The 27,815-nt window shown below is 39.7% G+C and overlaps 6 protein-coding genes across 6 annotated transcripts; 3 read left to right on the top strand and 3 right to left on the bottom strand.

Annotated features, from left to right (window-relative positions):
• Positions 1 to 108: 108 nt before the first annotated feature.
• Positions 109 to 4,408, bottom strand: N7482_010233 (uncharacterized protein; the record flags this gene model as incomplete). Its single annotated transcript, XM_056692357.1, has 5 exons — positions 109 to 783; positions 857 to 1,038; positions 1,096 to 1,581; positions 1,639 to 4,291; positions 4,367 to 4,408. 5 exons carry the CDS (start codon positions 4,406 to 4,408, stop codon positions 109 to 111), a joined length of 4,038 nt encoding a protein of 1,345 aa, XP_056538314.1.
• Positions 4,409 to 5,350: 942 nt separating this feature from the next.
• Positions 5,351 to 6,470, bottom strand: N7482_010232 (RNA-binding protein; the record flags this gene model as incomplete). Its single annotated transcript, XM_056692356.1, has 5 exons — positions 5,351 to 5,403; positions 5,459 to 5,855; positions 5,917 to 6,016; positions 6,069 to 6,125; positions 6,388 to 6,470. The coding sequence occupies 5 exons, from the start codon at positions 6,468 to 6,470 to the stop codon at positions 5,351 to 5,353; spliced, it is 690 nt and encodes a 229-aa protein (XP_056538313.1).
• Positions 6,471 to 7,401: 931 nt separating this feature from the next.
• N7482_010231 (putative mitochondrial carrier protein) lies at positions 7,402 to 8,806 on the top strand (the record flags this gene model as incomplete). Its single annotated transcript, XM_056692355.1, has 5 exons — positions 7,402 to 7,506; positions 7,594 to 7,911; positions 8,044 to 8,319; positions 8,381 to 8,517; positions 8,581 to 8,806. The coding sequence occupies 5 exons, from the start codon at positions 7,402 to 7,404 to the stop codon at positions 8,804 to 8,806; spliced, it is 1,062 nt and encodes a 353-aa protein (XP_056538312.1).
• A 533-nt stretch (positions 8,807 to 9,339) lies between these two features.
• N7482_010230 (60S ribosomal protein eL18) lies at positions 9,340 to 10,221 on the top strand (the record flags this gene model as incomplete). Its single annotated transcript, XM_056692354.1, has 4 exons — positions 9,340 to 9,343; positions 9,445 to 9,549; positions 9,668 to 10,035; positions 10,144 to 10,221. 4 exons carry the CDS (start codon positions 9,340 to 9,342, stop codon positions 10,219 to 10,221), a joined length of 555 nt encoding a protein of 184 aa, XP_056538311.1.
• A 467-nt stretch (positions 10,222 to 10,688) lies between these two features.
• N7482_010229 (glutamate-5-semialdehyde dehydrogenase) lies at positions 10,689 to 12,041 on the bottom strand (the record flags this gene model as incomplete). Its single annotated transcript, XM_056692353.1, has 3 exons — positions 10,689 to 11,449; positions 11,505 to 11,666; positions 11,741 to 12,041. 3 exons carry the CDS (start codon positions 12,039 to 12,041, stop codon positions 10,689 to 10,691), a joined length of 1,224 nt encoding a protein of 407 aa, XP_056538310.1.
• A 517-nt stretch (positions 12,042 to 12,558) lies between these two features.
• N7482_010228 (putative COP9 subunit 3) lies at positions 12,559 to 14,303 on the top strand (the record flags this gene model as incomplete). Its single annotated transcript, XM_056692352.1, has 5 exons — positions 12,559 to 12,717; positions 12,785 to 13,021; positions 13,079 to 13,531; positions 13,603 to 13,755; positions 13,815 to 14,303. The coding sequence occupies 5 exons, from the start codon at positions 12,559 to 12,561 to the stop codon at positions 14,301 to 14,303; spliced, it is 1,491 nt and encodes a 496-aa protein (XP_056538309.1).
• Between the last annotated feature and the right edge of the window lie 13,512 nt (positions 14,304 to 27,815).

The following is a 27,815-nucleotide window of genomic DNA, read 5'->3' as shown; positions in this document are numbered from 1 at the left end:
ATGCTAATGCCTCCTCGTTTGGTTGAATTTATTTCATTTTCTAAATATCCCATAATGCAAAATTTCATGTTATTCTTCTCTATTTATCTAGGATGCAATTCCACCGCTTCACATGCTGGCTTCTTGCGTGGCCAACCGGTTGGCAAGAGAACCGCCTCGCCAGGCATGGCGAGCATCTTGCTCGTGGGTAAGCTGGCGCTGTTCTCCGACTCGGCCCCATCCTCCACCTCCGGGGGTAGAAATGATGATCCGCTCGCCTGGTTGCATTTGGACCGAATTTTTCCCACCGAGGCTGATATATCGATCCTCCCAGCCTCCGTCAGCATTCTGGACTCGGCGCACCCAGAGGTTCTGGCCACATTGGCCATCCTCGCCTCCCTGCAGGCCATAGGGATGGTAAACTCGGCGCTCGGAGAGGATGGAGACTTGTACGGGAGTACGAAATTCGATGTCTCGGACAACGCCATCTCCGCCGCGGTGCTGACCAGCACCCCCGGAGTTGGCCCTGAGGCTAAACTCTCGAAGCAGAACGGGATATCGTCGCTCGAAAACCTCCGCATCGGTGATACGCGTATTGGTCATATGGGTGTGTACTCCCGAAGTGCCTTCCCAGTCAGGGCCTGCTCCGCTCCCACCGGCGATGGTTTCGTAATAACCAAAGCCTTTTGTCTCGGTTTCTCCTTGTAGATTGCCTCCGAATCCGAAGGTTAGGTTGTTGGTATCACCTTGGGAAGCAGCGCAAGCCTGGAAGCATTTTAGGATGACATCGGTTACCCGTTGACTCTGGCGAATCGGGCGAGTCAGTCAGATCAGATGGGGGAAGGTGGGGGGGGAGGAGAGAGAGATCTGTCCATACCGTCAATACATTGCCTCCAACGACCGCTGCGGATTCAGATGGCGACAAGAGACTCTTCGGGGGGATGCGGACGTCAATCGGCTTCAGACAGCCCTGATTCAGTGGGATGTCGGCGGAAATCAGGCTTCGCAAGCAATAAATGATTGCAGAGTATGTCACTGCTTCCGGGGCGTTGATATTGCCTGGCACGGTCAGCAAAGGTCCTGCTTGGTTACCCCACTCTGCATCTAGCAACCTACCATATACCTCTGGGCCAGTTCCATCGAAATCAAACACCGCCTCGCCTTTCTCCCCATCGATTGATATCTTCAACTGGATTGGAGTCCCATCATCCATGTGGTCAATAGCATTGAGGTTGCGGCCAGCGAACTTCTGGCTGATCTCTTTCAGTAGGTTGCGCACACTAAGCTCTGCATTATCTTGGATTTGATGCATGTAGAATAACACCACATCTTGGCCATACTCTTCAATCAACGTGCCGATCAAGTTAATTCCTTTCTTGTTTGCAGCAATCTGGGCCTTGAGGTCGTTTATGTTGTCTGCGAGACATCGAGTGCCGCTGCAGTTCGGATACTGGGCCGGCTCCTTATATAACAGCTCGGTGATACGGTGCTCATTGAACTTGCCTTCGGACACCAGTTTTTCACTCTTGATCGCGGCGCCCTCTTGATAGAGTTCCTTGGAGTGAGGTGGCATGGATCCAGGCAGAATCCCGCCAATATCAGCTGGGGACAATAGTTAGACCAGCGAGACACCCTGGTATAGAACAAATTCACACTCACCATGATGTGCTCTTGATGCCACATAGAAGATGATCTCCCCCTGGTTGAAAGCGGGCTGGATGACGGTAATGTCGGGGAGATGGGTGCCTCCAAACTCGGGGTGGTTGGAGACAATCACATCGCCCGGCTTCAGCTTGCCCTGCCAGATTTGGGCTTGCATCCGTACACAGGTAGACATGCTACCCAGATGGACTGGCAGATGAGGGGCATTTGCGACCAATCCGCCTTCTGGATCAAACAATGCACACGAATAATCGAGTCGTTCTTTAACGTTGGTGCTTACGCTGGTTTTCTGTAGGGCGCGCCCCATCTGCTCCGCAATAGCCATGAACCGGTGAGAGAAAACGCTGAGGAGAATTGGATCCACAGAGTTAGTGCTGATCTGGGGAGGAGCGGCATCGGTGGCCCCGATGTTGATGATAACATGAGTTTTGATGAGGAGTGCCGAGGCTTCGGGGGGCACCACGATCGTTTGGGTATCATCGACCAGAATCGCCGGCCCCTGCACGCGGTCGTTGATATGCAGATCGTCGAGTTTATAAATGGGTGTTTCGCGCCGCCCACCTTCGAAGTACACCTGGGAGCTTCGATATTCGTGACCAATCACATCCTTGGGCTTTGCTTCCTGGAGTTGTTGATCGACGGTCTTCTCAGTCGCCTTAAAGCTCTTCCCAATTCCTCTCACCCGCACATCATCCACGATGATGTCACGGTCGGGTAGGGTGAACCCGAACTCTTGCTCGTGCTGTTGGATGAATGCCTTGCCGAAGGCCCAGGCGTCGCCGCCAAAGAGGTGGTCGGCTTCTTCTTTCCTGGGTTTTAGGATCATGAGGGCCGATTCCGTGCCCCGGTATCGCATGTTCAAATATTCCTCGAAGACGATAGATTCATTATCGAAGCCCTGGTCGTGTAGTCTTCGTGCAGATCTGTTCTTTAGTTCGTCCATCCGCTCTGCAAGCTCCTGGCGCACCCCTCGCTCATCACTCCATGTTTTGGATTCGGGCTCCTGACTTTCGTCAACCACGTCGGCCAGCGCCATGCCGTATGCAGACAGCACAGACGAATACCGATGTATTAAAATTTGTCGAATGCCCAGGCTTTCAGCAATGGCCACCGCATGCTGTCCGCCTGCCCCGCCAAAGGTCGCCAGTCTGTGCTTCGATGTATCATGGCCTTTGGCCTCGGTTAAAGACCGAATAGGCCGAGCCATCGTCTCGTTGGCAACCTTGATAAACCCGAAAGCAACCTCGTCAGGGGTCATTTCTTTGTTCTGTGCCTCTCGAGCCATATCGCGGTTGATTTCCTGGGTCAATTGCTCGAATAGCCGCCGGCTGGTCTGTTCATCCAGGCCTTGATTTTCATGCGGACCAAATATCTTGGGGAAGAAGTCAGGAACCAGTCTCCCGAGGAAGAGATTGGCATCTGTGACGGTTAACGGGCCGTCCTTGCGATAACACGCGGGTCCTGGGTGAGCCCCTGCTGATTCTGGGCCAACAACAAAGAGCCCGTTGCGGAAGAACAGCCGGGAGCCACCGCCGGCGGCTACTGTGCTGATATCCAACTGAGGGGACTGTATGGTCACCCCAGCCGTGGTGGTTTCAAATACATGTTCATAGCGACCCGAGCCATAGCGGCTCACATCGGTACTTGTTCCACCCATATCGAAGCCAATCACGGGGATTTTCGACGCGTGATCATATGAGGTCAACGCATAGCCAACAACTCCACCAGCGGGCCCGGAGAGGATGGCTCGCAGACCTGAAAACTGGTTGACATCGACCAATCCTCCATCCGACTGCATGAATTCACAGCGTGCACCTCGGGCACCTTCCTGTTGTTTGACACTCTCGCTCCCAAGACCGCTGTTGAAGCCATCTTGGAACCCCGAGATGTACTTCTTGATGGTAGGGGTTAAATAGGCATCCGCACAGGCTGAAGTAGCTCTCGGGACAAGCTTGATCATGGGCATAAGCAGATGGCTCAGGCTCACATGCTGAAAGCCAATCTCCGCGGCAAGTCGTCCAACCAGCGCCTCGTGGTCGGGGAAGGTGTATCCGTGCATCAAACATACTGCTATGCTTCGAATGCCTTTATCATAGACCCTTTGCAGCTGTGCCCTTACCTTCTCCTCGGAGGGACGTTTTAGAATGCGAATGGCCTCGGAAGATAGTCCCCGAACAAGTTCATCACCAGGCAGAGCCTGATCTCGCCGATTTGTGGCCGTGACATTACGCTGTGGATCCTCCGCGTAATCCTCCAGAGTAACGCGCTCATCCAGTTCTACCACTTCTTCATACAACACTTCGGGGCGCTTGATGGCCAAGTCGAAGATCCTGGGTCGGGATTGGTTTCCAATCTGAAGGCAATCTCGGAAGCCCTTGCTGACCACTAGAGCAATTTTCTCGCCTTTGCGCTCGAGCAGAGCGTTGGTTGCGACGGTTGTCCCCATCCGAATGCTCTGGATCAGCGACGTATCAATGGGTTCCCCGCGCGGTATTTCGCGACCGGTGAACTTGGAGATAATGCGACGAATGCCTTCAAGGGGTGCATCTGCATAGTTGGTGGGATCTTCCGAGAGGAGTTTGATCAATATGTCATCTTCCAAGCGTCCTGTGCCGGGATTCCCAATGCAGTCCGTGAATGTGCCTCCTCTCTAGTGTGCGTCAGTACTCGGGTCCCCCATCTCCAGCCAGAATGTATCCGAGAAACAAAAGGGAGATATCCATACATCGATAGCAATACTGATTCCTCTTTCTCTGGCTGGCTCCATGGCGGTCGAATTAGATGCAAATATGCTTGTCAGGAGGGGGAAACCCTGGGGAGAAGCCGAGATAAGCCTTCCCCGCACAATGATTTTCCTACGTCATCCCTCAATCGTGAGTCCGCTTCACAGTTGGAACTACTCTGTGTTGCCGGGATAATATGATTGGTGATTGAAATCATGCGCATCAAATACAACTCATTCGAGATCGAGGGCTGCTTGTTTGCTCCTGTGCTAACATTACTGCTACCTATGGGGTTTCTGAGAGATGCTGTGAATGTCAATATTAGAGGTCCTTGGGAGGGAAAGGGTCGACCTGGAGAACCGCACACAACATACTCTCCCTTCTCGGTGCTACAAGTACCCACACATATACAACTCTACTGAGGGCGATTCGAGATGGGAACGCAATCCCCCGAAGATTCCGGCCGCTCGTACATGGCGGGGAAGGGAAAATGGACAACCGCTTTGAAATTAATCTGCGAATAAGACCGGCGGCGGGCGGGATTCATCGTGGAAAACGCAAGGACGAGAGAGACGCGGGCGAGGAATTAAACACGATCGCTCGACGTTCGTTTCGGCGGAATCCGAGCTGCAGACCAGGATAAATACTAACACCCACGGATAGGAAATCAAACGGGGAAGAACCCAATCGTGGAACCCCCAACCAGGAAGAACCACGCAAAATCCCAGCCTCGACAGGTTGTTTAACTAGGAGAGAAAAAAGAAAGAAGGAAGAACCAGAGGATCATGGGAGAAATGCCGTGTACTGTGACAACATCAATATCAAGTCATCTCCGGAAGCGTCAGGTAAGCCTTGAGAGATGGGTAGTCCCTTCCTATAGTCCCCGCTGGCACCCGTAGTCAGTGATCGCCCAGTCAGGCTTCGAATGAATCGGCAGCGGTTCACGATACTCAAGGCAAAGGCTCAGATGGTGGCACTGAGTTGATCTACTCAGCAGTATCAAGCTCATCATGAGCAGAAGGAACGGGGTCCAGGGGTACTAATCGACTTGTAAGCGGACTGAAATTCAACCAAAGACGTAGGTCACCACACACCTTTCCTCTCTTCACCATTGGGGACATTCTCACGCTCATCCTCACGGTGCTCCCGGTCATCTTCACGGCGCTCCCGGTCATCCTCGCGCCTCTCCCGGTCATCCTTCACATCGCGGTCCCGGTCGTCAGGGCTACGGGAACGGTCGCGGGAGCGCTCACGGTCGCGATCCCGGCGATCGTTGTCGCGATCTCGGCGGTCATGGTCGCGGTCCCGACGATCATGGTCACGATCCTGGCGATCGTAGTCTCTTTCGTACCGGTCGTCCCGTCTAGGCGAGTAGTCTCCGCGGCTGCGACGTGGCGAGGGAGAGCGGCCGCGGCGAGGGGGAGTACGGTCGCGGCGACGGTCACGACCCGAATCGAATCTCCACGAGGCTGAAGGAGGAGTACGGGCCCACTGGATAGGACATTAGGAGACCATCCGGCAAAGGGCGGTGGGAGTGGGGGTCAAAACCTACCTCAATCTTCAAGAGGTCATCACGCCCAATGCGCTTGTTGTGCATCTCGTGGTAGGCATCGTCGGCATCACGGCGGCTCTCGTACTCAACGAAAGCAAACCTGATTGACCGGTCAGGAACGAAGGGATCAACCATCATATAAGAATACTCACAGTCGACTCGAAGGCGTACGCGGCGCAGGAATGTCACAGCGAACCAGGCGACCGTAGCTAGTTCGGAAGTCAGTATGGTGGACCACATGTTTTGAGATGAAAAGGTTTTATGACAAATGACCAATGACCAAACCAGCATCTAGGAAGAGGGAAAGGCCTTCGAAGGCGAACGGGGTGGCCGGAGCTTCACACGCAGCCACCAACAGTAACCCAGTTCGGGGCTCTGCGGGTGGAGGTCATCGTACCGTCGGGGCTTGGGGGTAGGAGGAGGATCGAAGACCGAGAGCTCAAGAAGCGCGAAGGTGTAGGCGTCACGTACCGTTCGAATTCGTAGGCAAGGTCGCGAGCTCTGGTGCCATGGCCGAAGCCAGTGACATAGAGGGTGGTGCCCGATCGAGACATTGCACGAAGGACAGTACCGACAATGACAGAGGGTGGGTGCGGGTAGGGGGGTTGAAGAAGGAAGTGAAGAAAGATATGTGAAGGGGTTCACGAAAGAGGGAATTGGAGATCGAAGGGAGGTGGCTCCTCCGGTAAGGTGTAGGCACCAACTGCGCCAATGATGAATGATGAAAGCAATGGGGAGAACCTCGGAAACTTACTACAATACCATACAGTATAATTTCTGTATTAAGATGTATCTACTATATAAAGATGCGTGTGGATGTACTGCATATGTAGTATGTAACTACCCTATTGGCTGTTAGTATTTATTAGTATGGCCCTATACATACAGGCGTGAGTGAATACATTATACATACCAAGTATACCAAGTGGCACCTCGGGAGGTACCGTGAGCATGTCGACAGTCGGAGTGGTGTTTTCGTGCCTTCCTCTTGCTCTTCCCCGACGTCATCTCCTTCAATTATCTGCCCTCACACCAGGAAACACTCTGCTGTGGTTGCTGTCGTTCCTTGCTACCGCCAAAAAGCAATTCATTCAGCCCCGAGCTGACTCCTCACCCCAATCTCCGCGCCCCCTAGTCCTGCTCTCCGACCCAGCAAATCGCCCATACAGAACCTCCCCCCCTCCCCCTTTTGACTTTCGGGGGTTCAGGACACAAAGCACCGCTGGGTCTGGATTGTCAATGATGGGCCTGTAGAACACGAGGAAGCGACAACACTGGACTCTCTTCATGGCCAGCACGACACGCCCAGCCCGGATTCCCTGTTTTCTATTCTTCCTTTCCTCGGGCCATCAATCTTGCTTGTCTACCGACCGATCACCTCAGCTGCCGCTGTCGCATCTGTTTTAAGACAAAGGAAACATCAGTGCGAGGACAGGAGTCTCATTCTCTCTTGCTGACTTCAGTACCACTACGCATGCGATCAAGATGAGCCTCAATCGCCAAGACGCGACGCAGGAAAGTGAGTTGGAGGGAACGACACGGCCTACTCTGCATGGCCTGCAGCTGCCTTCCTCGCCAGGTCCAGTCAAGGTGGGTTGAAAATCTACATGGCTCTTAGGCCTTCGCCCCCCCCCCCCCCCCCACCCATAGCCCGCTCACTCACTCGCCTTTCGTTAGGACTCGATCCCCGAACCACCCTCTATGCTACGTCGAACACAAGAAAGGATGGCAGACCCAGTTGTGGCCGCATTCATGGCCGGTGGCGTCGCTGGTGCCGTTTCTCGGACGATTGTATCCCCTCTGGAGCGGTTGAAAATCCTACTCCAGATTCAAAGCGTTGGCCGAGAAGAATACAAGTTGTCAATATGGAAAGCCCTCGGGAAGATGAAACGAGAGGAAGGCTGGCGAGGCTTCATGCGAGGTAATGGAACCAATTGTATTCGCATTATTCCCTACTCTGCAGTGCAGTTTGGAAGTTATAATTTCTACAAGAAGGTAAGTCCGATTATGTTCCCGGCCTTCTCGCTGGTTCCCTTCTCCATTCTGCATCGGTTCTGCGGAAAGTTGTAGTCTTTATGGTGTACCACTTTCACACCTTGACTTAGGGGCTAACACGGTCGACCTCAGTTTGCCGAAACTCCGGATGGTGAGATGACCCCGACACGTCGCCTTATCTGTGGAGGTATTGCGGGCATCACATCAGTCACGGTGACCTACCCTCTAGATATTGTTCGCACCCGCCTTTCCATTCAGTCGGCATCGTTTGCGGACCTTGGAGCCCGAGACCCATCCCAAAAACTGCCCGGCATGTTCACCACCATGGTGACGATATACAAAAACGAAGGTGGCATGATTGGTCTCTACCGCGGAATCGTCCCTACGGTCGCCGGAGTCGCCCCTTACGTGAGTGTTCCTGACATCGCGTCGGTTTGCTTTGGTACCCATGTTCGCTAACTTGCGCTAGGTCGGGCTCAATTTCATGACCTACGAATCGGTTCGCAAATACTTAACCCCAGAGGGAGACAAGCACCCCAGTTCCTGGCGAAAGTTGCTCGCTGGTGCGATCTCTGGTGCGGTGGCGCAGACGTGCACATATCCCTTGTGAGCCTCCGTCCTTCTCCGCTACGGAACTCCTGGTTGGGTGAGGCTGACTTGAACAATTAGTGACGTGCTACGGCGACGATTCCAAATCAATACCATGTCTGGCATGGGATATCAGTACAGGTCGATCTGGGATGCGGTACGGGTCATTGTGGCCGAGGAAGGACTACGAGGACTCTTCAAGGGCATCGGACCCAATTTATTAAAGGTTGCGCCTAGCATGGCCAGCAGCTGGCTCAGTTTTGAGCTGACACGGGACTTCCTGGTTAGCCTGGGTGATAGAGATTAGTTGCAATACACCTAGACCGTCCTCTTCTTGATCCTCGCTAGAATCTTCCTGTGGGGCTCTTTTCTTTTTCTTTTCGGCTGGTGGCCAGGTCCCTTTGTATAGTTTTGTTTCGCCAGGAAACGAAAGAGGTTTCGTGAGGCGGAATGGGGACACCGTCGAGTCCCTGCCAGAGCTATAACATACCGCTCTCCGTCCTTTCGGCGCTCTTCCCTCATGTGACAGAAATAGCCCTTCACTTAGTGCATGGCCATTCCCACCATCGGGTCGGTAGCTCCACTTTCCTCTGGGCGAGAGTGGCGGCGATCCTACGGTTCCATCCATGGATATGCTTAGATAATCATCAAATATAGTTAGATAATCCACCTATTGCTCCTGCATCCATCAGGTGACCTGTTTAGCCCAATCAGGACTAGCGTAGGGCTCAACCCACACACACCCGTGCAGCCGAGAGTTGAAGACCAAAAACCTCCTGCACTTTCCATACGGGTGCGACAGCAAGCTAACTCCCAGGTGTTCAATTCATATCAGCAGCCATGGGTATGTTTAACCATTCCAGCATCTTCATTGACCTTCAACGAGACATCCGCTCTCTTTCCTTTCTCCTCTTTCCCCGGCTAACCAATCTTCGAAAAAACTAGGTATCGACCTGGACCGTCACCATGTGCGCAACAGCCACCGCAAGGCGCCTAAGAGCGAGAACGTTTACTTGCAGGTTCTGGTGAAGCTCTACCGCTTCCTGGCTCGTATGACTCCCTGCCCCCATCCACAATCCGATATCCTCGTGCAACACAGCAGACGGAGGTGAAAAGACGGGGGAAATTTTCAAAATGCGGGTCTGAAACTGACCTGGATCTTTCACAGGCCGCACGGAGTCCAACTTCAACAAGACTGTTCTCCGCCGCCTCTTTATGTCGCGCATCAACCGCCCCCCGGTTTCGCTTTCGCGTATTGCCTCCAACATTAGCGACGCGCAGAAGGGCAAGACTGTGGTCGTGATCGGCACCGTCACCGATGACAACCGCCTCCTGAACATCCCCAAGCTTTCAGTCGCTGCTCTGCGCTTCACCGCCACTGCTCGTGCCCGTATCGAGAAGGCCGGTGGTGAGATCCTCACCCTGGATCAGCTCGCTCTGCGTGCCCCTACCGGTGCCAACACTCTGCTCCTCCGTGGCCCCAAGAACGCCCGTGAGGCCGTGAAGCACTTCGGTTTCGGCCCTCACTCCCACAAGGTACGTTTTCAGGTCTATCTCTTCTTTCTTTTCTGGTGGCGAGAGACTCATTCCTCTCTCCTCCTCACACATTGATTCCGTGCGCTAACCAACTTGTGAACTCCATAGAAGCCTTACGTGGCCAGCAAGGGACGGAAGTTCGAGCGCGCCCGTGGTCGCAGACGTTCCAAGGGTTTCAAGGTCTAAAGGATCTTGTGAGGATTGTGAGACGGACATAAACCTATCGGTGCAATGGCGCGGATCCATGGTCGCACTGAATGTCCGGGTGTGTATCTCGCCGAGTCTGGCTGGAGACCTCAATTCGATGTACCTTAAGTGGCGAAACGTCTTTGGTCGGAATGAGGGATCGATTATGTGGATGGAAGAGGGCAAGAGAAAAATGCATCCGGCTTAGTCCTCATCTTTTCTTATGATGGCGAAATGTTTCAACAAAAAAATACGTTTGGATTTCTTTTTCTTTTTCAAGGGAACTTCCTATACGGTAAAACTAAGTACCAGGCTACTCGTCCAGGGGCAGATTCGTATGAAGATATTTCCGTCCTCCTGCGCCATCGTGGTAATCTCCCGCCCCGTGACCATTGCCTCGAATCAGGTATTTATAAATGGTCAGGCCTTCTAGGCCAACGGGGCCTCGGGAATGGATTTTGTTGGTGCTAATGCCCACTTCTGTTCCAAACCCAAATCTCATTCCATCCGCAAACCGGGTCGATGCGTTCCAAAAAGACACCCGCACTGTCAATGGCATTCATAAACAGATTTGCCAGCTCGCGGGACTCGGTCAAGATAATATCAGTGTGTTTGGACGAGTGCGCATTGATGTGCGCAACGGCAGCCTCAACGGCCGCGGTTGGGTGGCTGCTAGCAGAAATGGTCTTGACGGCCAGCACAAGGTCTAAGAATTCAGTGTTGTAGTCGGCGTCCGTAGCCAATTGCACTTGCGCGATTTGATCAGCCGGAAGCGTTTTCGTCAGGGCTGCCCTTGAAGCCATATCACAGCGAAGGGAGACACCTTTGTCGATGAGAGCCTTCGCAACCGCTGGAAAGATAGATTCCAGAAGATCTTCGTGGACAAGCAAGGACTCAAGCGAGTTGCAGGCCGCGGGGTAATCAGTCTTGGAATCCACAACGACTTTCACAGCCGTGTCTATATTAGCGTCCGAATGGATGTAGGCCGAGCAGAGACCATCAGCGTGGCCAAGAACTGGGATCTTAGTGTTCTCTTTCACAAAGCGAACCAGCTCATTGGATCCTCGGGGAATGACAAGATCAATAAACGAGTCTTGGGCTAGAAGGGAGGAAACCACGTCACGGGTCTTGACCAGTTGGATGGATGATACGGGCACTTGGGAGCTGGCAATGGCTTCCGAGACAACATTCGCGATGGCCACAAAAGATGCCATAGATTCCTTTCCACCTATCGATATAAGTCAGCCCTGGGACGGTATATCACAGGCAAGTCAAAAGTCCACCTTTCAGGATAGCAGCATTGCCCGACTTGATGGCTAGCGCAGCAATATTTGCGATCACCTCTGGGCGAGCCTCAAAGATAATCAACAGAACACCGATAGGGCAGCTGACTCGCTCCAGGCTAAGGCCTTCATCCAACAAGGTCCGTAGGGTCACTTTGCCAACTATTCCTCCGCCTCGAGATTAGCCGGTAATTCATATTTGGAATCAATCCGGGGGGGCGATTATGGTTTCGTACCCGGGTCCTCCAAGTTCCGTACACTCAAAATCCCCTCTAGCATGTCATCGTATTTGCCGGCCCGGGAAAGGTCAAGTCGTTTGAGCACACTATGATTAAGGTTCCCACTGTCGGCCGCCCGCGTAGCAGCCTCAACATCTTTGGCATTGGCAGCCAAAATTACATCTCGGTTCTTGTCCAGAGCCTGGTAGAGGGCTGTCAATGCGTCATTCCGGGCGGTATTGGAAAGTGTTGCAAGGTGACGAGAAGCAAGCGATGCGCTGCGAGCCACATCGACCGCAGCCGAATCAGTCAACGACATTGAATTTTTGGGGATCCCCAGCCGGTAGGATGAATTGGGCCGTAATCGATCTGGTGCGAGAATATTTCGAAAAGAGGAAGGGATAGGCGACAGGCAGGGACCTCGGCGGGTGAAGAATGATAGAAGGTGAGTCAAAAAAGGCGAGTGGCTTTCGGAGTGGTGGGGAACTCCGCTATCGGCTTATCGTCTTATCGTCTTATCAGCTGCCTGCCGACCGCCCTTCTTTCTGCTGCGGAGCTCTCAGCTGCTGGTCAACACCACAATCACTACCACCACCACTTCCACCACCACCGTCTATGTAAGGTGACTTGGGCTTGCTGTCCTTAAAAATCCTTATTTTGCAAATTCTTACATTTATTCCCAACTCCATTTCTGTTTCCGTCTCCCTCTCAACCTTCGTCTTTGCCTCACCCGCCGCCACTGTGTTTCCCACCCACGCCTCCCGACCTGCTAGGTCTTGATCACATCCTGCGTCCTTCAAAGCTGTGGCTTAGTGATTTTACTTGGATTTTTCGATATGGACATTGTTGAGGGGCTTCTGACGAAGTCCGCACAGCTGCGTGAAGCTGCACGTCTGTCCGATGAGGGATATGACCGCCAGATCCGTGCTAATGTGACATCCCTAAGACATGTTATGTCTCGTGGTAGTCTTTCCAGCAACGACTCTCTCTTTGATGTGAGCAGCGATACCTTGCTCGGGTGTGCTCTTGGTAGGAAAGAACTAATCTGTCTCTCTTTGGCAGCATTTCGATCCAGGTGCAGATTCCCTCGCCTATTTGTTTCTCCTCCACGCACAGATCCATGCCCTCCAAGAGGCATCTTGTGAAACTGTACCAGCAGGTTTGCTTCCTCCAGGAAGACTCTGGTCTAGGATGGTCTCCTACCTAAAGGCTTTCGACCCGGTCCAAGTCAGGTATGCGGGCCAGGAGTGGCGCCAGCTAGTTGAACTTGTCGGACAAGCTGCACAGATGGCTTCAAAGGCAAGAGACTTGATCATTTGAAGCCCACTTCATGTCCAAGGAGCTGACATTCTTTAGCCTATCCTAGCCGTACGATTGGTCAGGGATGCCATGTTGCGGCTTGACCCTTCATGTGCGGTCTTCACATCAACACACCTCCTTCTAGTCCAATTATGCTTGCGTGCAAGAGCTTATGCCTATGCATTGCCAGTATTGAACAAATTTGTCTGCCACTTCCCCACCTCGACTTCTCATGCCACATCACGGTCCTCCGTGGTACCGTGTGCCACGCACGACTCAAGCTTGTCCTTCATCACCGAGGCCTCTGGGCTTTCGTCCAATTTGACTTACAAAGACTATTTACGATATTTCCTTTATGGTGGAATGGTGTATTCGGCACTGAAGAAGTGGTGCAAAGCGGCCCATTTTTTTGGAGTTGTCATCTCGATGCCAGCTACGGGCTCCATCAGTATGATCATGGTAGAAGCTTACAAAAAGTGGGTTCTAGTGGGCTTGCTAGACAAGGGCAAGGTAGGTTACCAACTCTACTCCCCGGCTCGACCTTAGCTTGGTTTTTCTTTTGCTAATGATTTTCATACTAGTTGTGCTCACATCCGAGCATGATTGCATCCAATGTGGTTAAAATTTATCAGTCCCTCGCCAAGCCCTATGTCAATCTCGCTCAGACTTTTGAGCGGGGTGATAGGAAAGCCCTAGAGGCGGAAATTGACGCTGCTCGGGACATTTGGTGCGCAGTGAGTGAGCCATGCACTTGATACTATTAATCTTGACTATCACTGATCTGTGGATTTAGGATAACAATATGGGCCTCGTCTCTCAGGTGATGAATGCTTACTCAAAGCATACTATCATCGGTGTTAAGAAGACATTTGCCGCCTTAACAGTCACGGCGATTGCAGAGCAGGCATCACCCGCGCACACTAGTGACGAAGCTACAGAGTCAATCATAGCTTCTCTCATCATGTCCGGTGCTATGGAGGCCACATTAGTGCAACTTCCAAATCGCAATAGTTCCACGATGCTGCGATTTCTGGCCACCCCTTCTTTCCGCCAGCTCTCTCGCGAGAGTAGGGTACAAACCCGTCTCATGCAGGAAAGACACTCGTTGGAGGCCTTGGTGGACAGTCTAGATGAGAGTAACCGCCATATGGGGCTTAGCGATGAATTCGTTGATAGTATACAAAAAGGCCAGGCTTGGGCGAGAATGAGCGATGTCAACCCTGGAATGGGTGAGGATGCCGGGCTCGAGATAGATGAGGACCTAATGGGTGAAGTATCTTAGGGCAGATGAGTCTTTAAAAACTGAGTGTTGTCCTTGCCTCTTTATTACTAGAATTTCAACTGCGAAGTGGCTTGCTACCTACTAAGATATAGCTGTGATTTAGAGAACTAAATAATTATCTATATCTTATTGAATACCTATTACACATCGCTAAGTGACGGTAAATCAGAATTCGGAAATGACTACCTTTGATGCCATTGTCAGCGCCCCTTCGCCAATTTTTTTAGATATACTAACAAAAACCACCACAAAGTGAAACGGTCACCTGCATCGAAATAGAATGTAGTAATACAATCTTCAAAGCGATGGTTGCAAGGAAGATCAAGGTAGGCACGAACGGTGACATCCAGGAGCGACAGACAGGAAAAAGCGTGCATGGCCATTGACCAATTGCGGGATGTCGAGCGAAGCAGAGGCCCCCTACCTTCGTCGAATCAAATCCTGGAAGTTCTGGCATGCTCATTGCCAGCTCAGCACCAGCGTATTCTTGTTTCTCTCCTGGAGGCCCACACTATCTATATGTCCCGGCGTAAAGCAAGCGCAAAGCTTTCCCCTGACGTTAATGACAAATGATGAGAAGTCACCTGAATCCGCAATTGTTCGAAGTCTCTTTGATGATTCTTTTTGTTGACAACCACGAATTCTTCAGTTATGCTTGCGGACAACCTAAGGTGGTTTTCATTGTGATTGTATCGGTTACGATCTCTTGCTTGCCAATTGCAGTAAGCCAAGGCACTGGTGCAAACACCTGCTGTTATGCCAGTTGTGCGGCCCCGCTTCAAGTAGAAGCCGTCTTTCTCTACCGAATTCAGTCAGCTCAATTTCGGCGGGATAAGCTGTTTGTGTCTCGGCCGATTTGGGCAAGAGGTTCGACTGCAGTATTCCCGCAAAAGAACAGGTTGGGTTGTAGAGCGATATGGATCTGAGCTATTGATATACTGCTCAGGACTCAACTCCCCGTCTGGTTCTTCAGGACCACGAAAAAGGCGACGTCTCTTCCTTGGAGATAGAGGGGGTGTAGGGATCTTTCCAAAAGGAGATAGTTCCAGAGCTGGATGAGCCATTTTGATAAGGGCCTGAAGTCAGAACCTGGAGGAAATTGATAATTGAGGGAATACTTGACGTGAAAGCACTAATGCGAGTGTTGTGGGAGAAGGAGGGAGTTAGTTCGGCGCCTGCCTGATGAAGAAGGCGGAGCTCTTCGCCGCCTTTTCTCTTTTCTTTCCTTTTCCTTTCCTCTCTGTCTCTTCTCCCCGTTGGTGTCTTAAAGATCAATCTACACAGACAAAGATATAGCAAGGTTATTGAGGTTGTTAGATCATAAATGTATATAGGCTCGGCTCTGGCACTGAACTTGAAACAGGCTTAGTATGGGTGATGACAACCTACCATGGGATTTGGGGAATTCGCTGAACTATTAAGTATCCTGAAATTAGCAACGTGATCCATGACGATGGTGATTAGACAGGATTTGTCAACTAGTTGCAGCAGAGAAGCTGCAGCCCCCATCGCATGAATCTTTTTGCCTAGCGTTCTAGGCAACCCTGGCCATGATAGGCTGGCTTTTGGGTCTACTTTTACAGCGAGGAGGTACCAGCAACTACTCAGAATGTATTGTTGCGTTTGTTCGTTCGTTCTAACCAGGCTCTTCGGTCCGCCGTTTTTCGTTAGTTTCGACCAACGTCCTCCACTTCTTCCGGTCGATCTACCTAGACCTCTATAGGCCCGTGGGTGATTTTGGGCTAATGCCAGGGCTCACAGGCTCTCAAAGAAGAAAAAGAGCTTGATAATGTGAGTTACATCAAAGTTCTAGTTACCAGCGTTTTTTTCATGTATTTAGCTTACATCGATATTAAGGAAGGTAGGGATAGTTTCGAATGATTACTTCATTTTGGATTCATTCTATAGTATTTTAACTGCAAACGTCATCATCCCTTGGGCGTTTCGAAGGTCTAAAATACTCCCAGCTGTGCGGACCCTAGATTCAACCTCTCTATTAGCAGGGAGTTGCAATAGAGGCAAGGGTAGACCGGGTTCAGCATTATCCTCTGATAATCTTGGATCCTCTCGTTCTCTTTCACTTGACTGTGAGTTCTGTTGAGCTGGCTAGCCACTTCAATAGATAGTCCTGTTTGCTGAGGGTGGAATATATGTGAATCATCCTCCTTTGTTTCACTAATCTCACCCTGGGCATGCTGGCTATCCTGCGCCGCTTGGTCTTCCTCCATCACCTCTCTTCCCTTGATAAGAGTTCATTCATCGAAGCAAGCTCCTGCTCATTTAGATCAAAAAGCTAGTTGTTCACTCAAATATCATCAAAATAGTAGTCGGTCTTACTGACCTTTGTCGATAATGGCAAATGTCCCGACAGAATTAAAGAGTCGCTCCGCTCCCGCCCTGGTGGCAGGAACAGAAAAAATATAGCGTCTAGCACTATCAAGGATAGGATACTCATGCTCGCAGTCTCTCTGGAAGTAGAGATAATGCACCAGAGGTGTTCCTAGAGCTCGCCTATTGGTAAGAAGAGAGAATATATCAGATATTATACATACCACTTCCTATATATCTCTCGATTCGTCAGCCTTACTAGGCATTGGCCGCTGAGAGACATCCTATGTGAGCTCTAAGGTATGCATTACTGGTGACTAGAATGGTCACCAACCATGTGATAGTCGTTGCTTATAAGGCTTGAGGTACCCTTGAAGAGTATTGTAATGAGGCTCGTGCCAATCCTTTGGGTTATCTCTATATCCCTACTCTTTGCTCGAGAAGAGATGGAGCTTACGAATCGGCGCAAGAATTATTGCGAGCATAGTAGCTCCTATGTATCTGCTCTGTATTGCTGTGATAGAATGATAGCATCTGGTAGCCGGACTTAGGCGCACTATGCATTGACTGTTTTTGAAGAAGTTTCTTTCATTTGAGCTAGCGGATAGACTTCTCATAGAGATCAACATGTATGTTATAGATACTAAAAGCTGTGTGTTCAGTGATATTCTAGGACTTTGAAGTATTGCTGTGGATTGGAAGAATGGCTTGGTTAAATGAAAAGATGGTCAATCTATCACCCCTCTTCATCATCTAACTGGAATTGGTAAGTGCCATTATATTCAGAGCCAGATCACTTAAAGATCGATCATGAATGTCGAGCCTATTATAGCATTAGGAAGGTTGAATTCTAATAGTTATATATGTCCTATATCAGAAGCAGCTTTGATCCATCTATCTAGAGATTTGGGAGTTTTGTGATATTAAGGACTAGTATTAAAATGAGTATAAGCTATATCTTAGCATTTATCTGACTTAGCGTCAATAGCTATACCTAGTGTTAATTAAACCTAGTAGTTCCTAAATTATAATAGTTAGAACCTGGAGTCGGACCTAGGAATCTTAGGTTTAATCTAATTTATACTTATTAGTACTGAAATTATAATAGGCTAGTGCCTATATATAACTATATAACTATAGCCTACTGCCCTATTTCCGCTGAATAATTAGATAGCTATTCTATCCCTTTTATTTCCCTTTCTCTAGGATTATTATAAATAGGTTATGGGCTAGTTAGATTAAATTAAATTGGCTATAGCTTTTTATATATAATAATCCTATAATACCCTATTATTGAACACTCTCTAAAGTTTTTAGAGCTTTATATAGTAGTTATAAAAGTCTCTGGAGGTCTTAGAGTAGTTAAAAGCCCCTAAAAATTTAAATACATAAAATCTTTAGATATTCTTTATGAATTATAAGTAATATAAGCTATACTAGACTATCTAAATAGATATGAGTATTAATAGAGTAGAATATATCTTTCTTCTACTAGAAATAGTTTTAGTTAATTAGTTAAATAAATATAAAAGATAAATAGATAGATATTTCTAAGTAATTAAAGATCTATCTTTATAGATATCTATCTAAATTACTGTTTTTATATTTAACTAGATATCTATCTTAATAAGAATAATAATATAGAAAATAATAACCTAATTTTCTCTTTCTAAATTACTCTAATTAAAACTAATATATTAGCTATAGCTATATTTATTAGATCTTCTAATATTTAAAGAAGCTATATAGACTAGCTAGTCTTTTAATTAGCTATTTAGAATAAATTAGTTATAGATATAAAAATAATAAAAGATACCTAGATATATCTTTTCTATATTTATTTATAATTAGAAAGAAATATAAATAAAAATACTATTATATTTATAATATAATAAGAAAACTTAAGATCTAATTAGATATTTAGATAATATATATAATAATCTAAACCTAAAAAAAGGATATATAATATCTTTTAGAAATAGAATAAGAAACTAAAATAGTTATATATTAAGTTTTTATTTATATTAAAAAAGAATTTATAGATTTAGGAATAATAATATAACTATAAGATATAAAAATATTATTATTAATTAGTTTACTAAACCTAATAATATATATTATTTTAATATACTAAGAGATCTTTATAATTTTCTTAGATCTTATTTCTTATTTTTTATTGTTTTTTTAAAAAAAAAAATTAACTATCTCTTAGCAAAATCGATTTCTTATAATAGCTTAATAGCTAGAGGTCATAGGACCTTAAGACCTAGTTTAAATTTTAATTAACTCTAAGCACTATTATTTAATACTAGTTTAATATTAGTAGTAGCGATAGTAGTTATAAGTATACCTAATTTATTATATATATACCTATTAAGATAGAATTTTCTACCTCTAACTAGGCTATATATATAAAATTAATACTAGCTAAACTAGCAAGAGACTTGCCTAACTAACTATACCTCCCAATTCGAAAGGATGGAGGAGATAGTAAGAGTAGCTATATTAATACTCTACTATATTAATAAATCTACTTATAAAATTACTAGCATAATCTATAGTTTTGTAAAATAGGTCTATTAATATACATAGAATACCTAATAGGATAATATATAAAGAATAGAGAGAGTTCTACTAGTACTAGAGAAAATCTCTTATATTACTAACTACCTTACCTAGTAGATAAATATACTCGAGAAATCTACTAGTAAGATATCTAAATTAGCTATAGAGATCTCTAAATTAATAAGTAATATCTAATCTTCAATCTCTAATAAATCTTTAGTAATAGTATAGTATAGCTTCTATATCTAGGGATAGTAATAGTTAGTTATAATAGTAGCCTCTTTTATAGCTAACCTATTATTATAGCCAAGTTTAGATAATATATTATTAATTAGGGTCTCTTAAACTAAGCTATAGAAAGACTACTAGATTATTATCAAGATTTATAATAATATAGTATAGATAATACTCTATATAATAGGAGATCTTAATTATAATAAAAAGATAGAGAAAAAGATAAAATAGTCTAATTATCTTAGATTATTTTATAATAAAATATATTGCTAGAGATTTACTCTTAATTATTTAGATTTAAGTCTATATTAAAGATTAGAAATAAAAGATAAAAGAATTAGAAAAGATTATAAAAAGTCCTAATTAGCTATAAATATAAATATTTAGACTAGAAATATCTTAATTATATCTAAATTTTACTTAATCTAGAATCTTTATTTAAAGAAATTATCTTATTATAGAAAGTATTATAATTATTAATCTAGGATAGATATATCTAATTATTCCTATTATAGAGAAAGTCTTTAGTTATTTACTAAAAAATCTAGCTAATTTTTATTAAGAGTAGATTATAAATAATACTATTCCTAATATCTATAAAAGATAGTAAAAAGGACTATTTAGATAATTTATAAAATAACTATCTAGCTATAAATATCTATTCTAGTATAATTAGCTATATAAATATCTATATCTCTATTATAGACTACTATAGGACTATTAGTATCTTTTAATTAGGCCTAATGAAAAATAAAAAATACTATTGTAAAATATATTAGAAAGATTAAAAAATTTAATAATAATAGTCTAGATAAAACTATATATTATTATTTTTATAATTATAAATATTATTTTATAGAAATAGCTAGATTATAGATATTAAACCTAATAATAAAATTAAGATTATATATATCTATAAAGTCTTAACTAGCTATACTAATAATTACTAAGAGTAATAGCTTATAAACTTATATAATAAAAAGATTGAGATTTAGTAAATTTAGTAAGATTAGATTTTATATAACATAATTCCTGGTTGACTAGGATACCTAGCTATCTGGGATACCCTATCTAAACATATATCTTTCTAACTACCTACCTAATTTAACTATCTACTATACTACTAAAATATACTAAATTAGCGTAGAAATCGGCTAATTAGGAGGGGAAGGTCTTATTAGCCCTTAATAATACTAAAAATAGCTATATTAACTCTCTCTACGCTATAGCGAAGCTATACAAAATACTACTCTTAACCCTATATATATATACCTAGGGCCGAACCTTATATATTAATAAGCGCCTAGTTCGCTATAAATTAACCTAATATAAAAAAGATATACTTACTAAGTAGATTATCTCTATAGATATATATAGAGTAACGCCTAGGCCCTCTACTATACGAGAAATAGCTAATATTCTATTAGCTACATATAGTAAGAACCCTCTAGCTATAATCGGTAACAATTAGCTATTAAGCTTTATTAACTAATAAAATAAGCTTTATTTAGCCTTCTTATGATACTATAATTAGTAATATACCTAAAATAAAGACCTAAACTTACTACGAGCCTAGTTTACGATTATCTAATATATTATTAATAAGAAAGGTATCTAACTAGGGGATATCTATAATTTTAATAAGACTAGCTTCGCTATAGGTCTTATAGCTATATAAAAAGAAGTTACGAGGGCTAAATATTATAATTAGTAATTACCTTTATAACTAGGTAATTATAAATAGGTTACCATAGTCGAAGTAGTAAGTGTTAATAGCTATTCGCTATTACTATATATAATTTTTAAAAGTAAAACCTTTATTATTTCTTAGTTCGACGAATAGCTTTATCTTCTAAAAGACTAGTATATTAAGGTCTTACTAAATAGCTAGATAATCGATAAAATTAGCCTTTATTAGCTATAAAAGCTTTTTATTCTAGCGATAATAATATATATAAAAAAGAAATATTAGCTATTAATTCTTAATAGCTATAGTAGCTATCTTATACCTTAATTCGACTAAATCTATGCTAAAAATAATATAATATTACTTTATATACCTCTATATAGTTTATATCTCTTATAACTATTTAATATTAGCTATTTTATAAACGATCTAGCTTATATATTATATAAATAAATTTAATTTCCTTACTAATTACTATTAGGCGTATATAGAGGTCTTTTAACTAAATATTATCTAAAGCGCCTTTATAGCTACTAGTCTTATTCTAATTAACCTAGAATAGGTACTTTCGAAGCTTAATATCTTACTTAAAATACTATTACTACTAAATAGCTAGCTAACTACTAGCGATAGCTATTTTAGCCTAAAAATACCTAGAACTATTATTTAACTTAAAAAATTAGCTTAGTTACTTAAAGATCTATTAAAATAATAGTTAAATAGCCCTCCGAGGCTATTAAAAACTATTCTAGCTTAAATTATTAAAGGCTACTATATATCGCTTTATAACTTTACGATATATATATAAGAAAACGCGAAAATACGTATATGGAATAAGAAAATATACTAAAAATGTATATAGTTAAAATGTATATAGTTAAATTAGTAGGTAGCTTATAAAGGAGGCCTATTAGTCGAAAAAGGTTAATAGCTAGTTATGTAGCTAAATTAGCTAGTTAAACCTAATCAGGTCGTTTCGTATAAGTAGGCCGATAAGGCTATTTAGTAGGCTTAACTAGTAATAAGGGCACTACTAAGGTACAATAAGACTAAGTTATATAATATATATAATATATAGTATATAAATAATTAGTATATAACTAGAAAGCTTAAAAGATAAAATAGCCCTTTTAAGAATAGTTAATAATATATTATTATTCGATATATTATTAGTTATAACTATAAGTATAGAATTAGTAATTTTATACTTCTTAAGTAGCCTAAGTAGAATACTATTTAGATAGGTATCTATATAAGAGTTATAGAGAGGTTTAGAGCTAAATAGAATCTCTTAATAGTTTTACTCTAGATTAATAAAGTAATTAGTAACTACTATAAATATTTAGTAAAAAAAATGGTCTAATAATCTAATACTATAGAAAGCTTAGTACCTTCTAGGAGTATTTAAAATAGAGACTCCTAATATTTAGTAAATATCTTCTAAAGATACTAATATATAGTCTTAGTATTAGGAATTTTAGAGATAGATAGGATAGAAGAAGCTATATTAATAAAAGTATAAAATTTAGGATACTTAATAAGCTAAAATAATAAATATATAGTAATAATAAAGATAATTAATCTATCTATCTAAATATAATCCTAAGATATAAAAAGATATTATTATTTAATATCTCTAAATAAATATAAATATTAACTTATAGAAAAGATAAGTAAAAAATATAATCCTCTAACTAATCTATAGGATATTATTAACTATTTTATTAATTTTAAATAAAGATTAATAATTATAAACTATATTAATAGAATAACTAATAATAATAAATATAATCTGGATAATATAGATCTAAATATAGTATAAACCTAGTAAAAAGATAAAAAAGGATTAGAATTAAAGAATACTAAATATTTTATTTATAATAAAAAAGACTATTTTAAATATAAATATCCTAATCCTAAAATTAATAAGCTAAAAAAAGACTAGAACCTACTAATATCTAGAGATTTAAAAAACTAAGATAGCTAATAACTCTTAGAATAATAATTAGCTATATAAATTTTTTTTTAGTAATATCTAAGCTACTAGATTAGGACCTATTAGATCTAGAGTAAATTAATTAGGCTAACTTAAATATTTTAATATATAAATTTAGTCCTATTAAATCTATAATTAAAACTTCTTTTTTTATTATAAAGGATTTATTACTATTTTATAAAATAGTATTAAGAATTACTAAGAGAAATATAATAATATAGATATTTCTAGATTATAATAAATTATATATTTTTATCTTAATAAATATTATAAAAAGATTTCTAAGCCTAGAACTAACTTATTAATAAATAGATAAATTAAGAATATAGATATCTAATAATAACTATTTAATTATTAATATTTCTATCTATTTACTAGTTATTATAGATTTATAATAGTAATATCTAATAATATAGATTCTAGATCTTTCTAACTATAAATTTATTATTAGTAAATATTTCTTTATTATCTAAAATCCTAAGATTAACTAAGTAATTTTAAAGATAAAATTATATAATTATAAATAAATCTATATAATTATATTAATTAACTATAAGACTATTTTAGAAATAAATAATAATTAGCTAAACTTAATAAGAGTTAAAAAATAAGTTCTATAGATAATATAGAAAAAGAATATTAAGACTATTTTTTTAATCTTAAAAATATTAAAATAGAAGAATATAGATAAGATACTAATATTAATACTAGATTATAGGAATAGATATATCTAGAAGATTATATATAAGTTTAAATATATCTTTAAAGATAAACTCCCTAAGATACTTCTATCTAAATATATTATTATCTATAATATTAATACTAGGAATATATAACTAGTTAATATTAATTTATATCCTATATTAGATAAAAAGCTCTATGAGTAAATATAATAGATTAAAAGCCTATTTTAAAAAAGCTTAATCTATCTATTAATAAATATATAAGATTTTCTTTTTATTTTTATAAAAAAGCTTAATAATAGTTAATATATATATATATTAATTATATAATTTTAAATAAACTAATAATTAAGAATAGTTATTTATTATTATATATCTAAGAACTTTTAGATTAGATTAGTATTACTAAATTCCTATTAAAGATTAATCTTATATTAGGATATTAGTAAATTTAGATAGAGAAAATATTAATTAAGAAGATTATTTTTAATATAATTTAGGATAATAATTATAAGAGATATAAAGAGTATAGAGGTATATAAAATATAATTATATTATTTTTAGCGTAGATTTAGTCGAATTAAGGTATAAGATAGCTAATATTTCTTTTTAGTATATATTATTATTGCTAGAATAAAAAGTTTTTATAGCTAATAAAGGCTAATTTGATTAGTTATCTAGCTATTTAGCGAGACCTTAATATACTAATCTTTTAGAAGATAAAGCTATTTATTAAACTAAGGGATAATAAAGTTTCTAGCTTTAAATATTATATATAGTAGAAGTAAGTAGCTATTAATACTTACTACTTCGATTATAGTAATCTATTATTACGAAATAAGTACCCCTACTCGAGCGAGATTATATAGCCTAGTATCTAATATACTAACTCCCCTAGTAAGACCCCTATCTTCTACCCGAGTAGCCCCGAGTTACCCTACTTCGGGAAGGTAGTATACCTCGGCCTACTATATACTAATAATATAGCGAGATACTACTACTATACTATACTAGAGTGACTACTCTAGTATAAAAGTCTTATATCTTTCTATATTCCTCTAATTCTTTAAGAATTAGTCTTTATTTTAATCTAACTATACTAGTTCCTCTTTACCTAATTAATAGGCCCTCTATCCTATAAATAGACCTTATAATAATTCTAATTCTTCTTCTTTAATTATCTAAGGAATTATAGTACTAAGAAACTACTCTAGTATTACTACTAATATTAAACCGAATCTCTTAGTATTTATTAATAATTTACTAAGTTCTATCCTAGAAGAAACCTCTTTAACTATAGATACTAAGCTAGATATAAATATCTAAGCTATCTAAAAAAGAATCTAAAAGCTAGAAAAGCTAAAAAGCCTATAAGATAAAATAACTATCCTCGAAGCTAAATTTAATCTAAGGAATATATCTAAATTCCGATTATATTATTACTAATATATTTATTTATTCTCTAAGGAAGATAAGCCTAAAATTAAGTTTAAGAATATCTTAATCTTTAAACTTAACTATACTCTCTAGAAATAATAAGAGTAGCTCTTAGACCTCTAATAATCTTTTAAAAAGGCCCTAAAGAAATATAAAACTAATAAGAAAAAGATTATCTATTTAGTTAATTATATAGAAATAGTCTATTAGTAAAGATAGTATAGATATATAGAGAAAAAACTACTAAATACTAACTAAGATCCTAAGAAAAACTAGTCTTATTTTAAAATATGGATCTTAATTTTTATTTAGAATATTATTAGTCTTAAAATAGAAATAATAATCTAGATAGAATAGACTTACTAATATTTTAATAAAAACCTAAAAAAGTTTAATATCTATCTTAATACTTTAGAGTAATATTTCTTATACTAAACTAAGAAAAAGTATTTTTTTATTTTTTTTACTAAACTATAATTTAATCTTTAATCCTATATTTAACTATATATCTTTTATTTACTAAAAATAAGAGAAGATATAATTAATATTACTTATTATTACTAAGAGATCTAATAATTTAATTATAAATAGAAGACTAATAATACTAAAAAAGATTACTCCTAGAGATATCTATATTATTAAGATAATAAAAATAATAGAACTCTAACTAATAATAAATTATCGAAAAAAGGCCTAAACCCTATTAGAAAAAAAGGAATATAGCTCTAATATTTTAAATATAATAGTAAGAAATATCTCTCTCCTAACTATCCTAAAAATACTATAACTATCTAATCTACTATCTAAAAAGAAATATCTATATAGAGAAAAATAGCTAAGTTAGTATAAATCCTATAATACTAACTCTATATTCTATAATAAAAATAAATACTTAGTTCTATATTCTAATAATTATATAAGATACTATTAAAATATATATAGATCTTAATAGTAATATAGAGATAGATATAGTTAGCTATACTTTTATTAAGAAATATTATCTAAGCTAGATAAAATTAACTAAATCTTTTATATTTACTATTAATTAATAAGAAATCTTTATCTATAGTATCTAGGAGATCTCTATTTAGACTATAGATTTATATAAAATAATATAAATAATAATAAGATTCTATATAGCTATTAATAGAGATCTTTATCTAGAAAGAAGCCTAATCTTTCTTTTTATATCTATATTATATAATCTTTATATCTATCTTTCTATAGTAGATTAATATTAGTAGTTTAAAACTATTACTATAGAAATCTTTATTTTTTACTAATTTATAAAAACTTATAGAAACTATATATATATTTTTACTATAATAAAAATACCTAAAGAAATTTAGATTCTTAAAGGTAAAAAACTTAAAAAACCTATAAATCCTATCTAACTATCTATTAAATTATAAATATTTTAAGATATATTCTCTAGTAAAAACTTAAAACTCTTCCTATTATCTAAATTTACTAATTACTCTATTAATCTTCTCTTAAGTAAATTATTTTTATATAGCCCTATTTATCCTCTATCTTAAAAAGAGTTCTAAGAGCTATAGAAATATATTAATAAAAACCTTACTAATAGCTAAATTTATCTATTAAAAAGTTTTATTAGTACTCTAATTTTATTTATACTAAAAAAAGATAGTAATCTCTATCTTTATATAGACTATTAAGATCTTAATAAAATTTCTATAAAAAATTAGTATTCTTTATCTTTAATTTTAGAGATTCTTAACTAACTCTCGGGAGTTATAGTATTTAGGAAGATTAATATCTAAGATATATATTACTAAATATATATTAAAGAAAAAGATAAATAGAAGACTATTTTCTAAATATACTATAACTATTTTAAATATATAGTTATATCTTTTAGGCTAACTAATATATCTATAATCTTCTAAAACTATATCTATATAGTACTTTATAATATACTTAATATCTTATAATAGTATATCTTAATAATATTATAGTCTTTTTAATAGATTAAAGTTTATATATAAGCTATTTTTACTAGATCTTAGGATAAATATATAAAATAGATCTCTATACTAAATCTAGTAAATATATATTCTACTAAGACTAGATTAAATTTTTTAGATTTATTATCTTCTAAAAAGATATCTTAATAGATTTTTATTAGGTAACTAATATTATTTTATAGATAATCCCTAAAACTTACTAAGATATATAGATATTTCTAGGTTTCTATAATTTTTACTAATAGTTTATCTAGAATTATTTAAAAATTATTTTATTATTTATATTTCTCCTAAAAGAAAATAAAGATAAGAAGAAACTAGGGATTTATTACCTAAATATAGAAAAAATAGTAATATTTTACTAGTTTATTATTATATTTTAATTAGCTCTTTTTTTCTAATATTTTAACCTAATAAAACCTATTTATTTAGAAACTAATATATTACTATATATAATAGCTAGTATTTTATTATAATCTAACTAATATAAGGTCTATTATCTAGTAATATTTTAGTTAAAGAAATTCTTAGGAATAGAGATCCTATATAGAATACTAGATTAAGAGCTATTTACTATTATTTATTTATTTAAAT

The sequence above is a fragment of the Penicillium canariense genome (genome assembly GCF_028826845.1).
Source record: "Penicillium canariense strain IBT 26290 chromosome Unknown utg000008l_segment0_segment0, whole genome shotgun sequence".
NCBI lineage: Eukaryota > Fungi > Ascomycota > Eurotiomycetes > Eurotiales > Aspergillaceae > Penicillium > Penicillium canariense.
The sequence above is the reverse complement of the archived record's forward strand: the minus strand, read 5'-3'. Positions and strand labels throughout refer to the sequence as shown.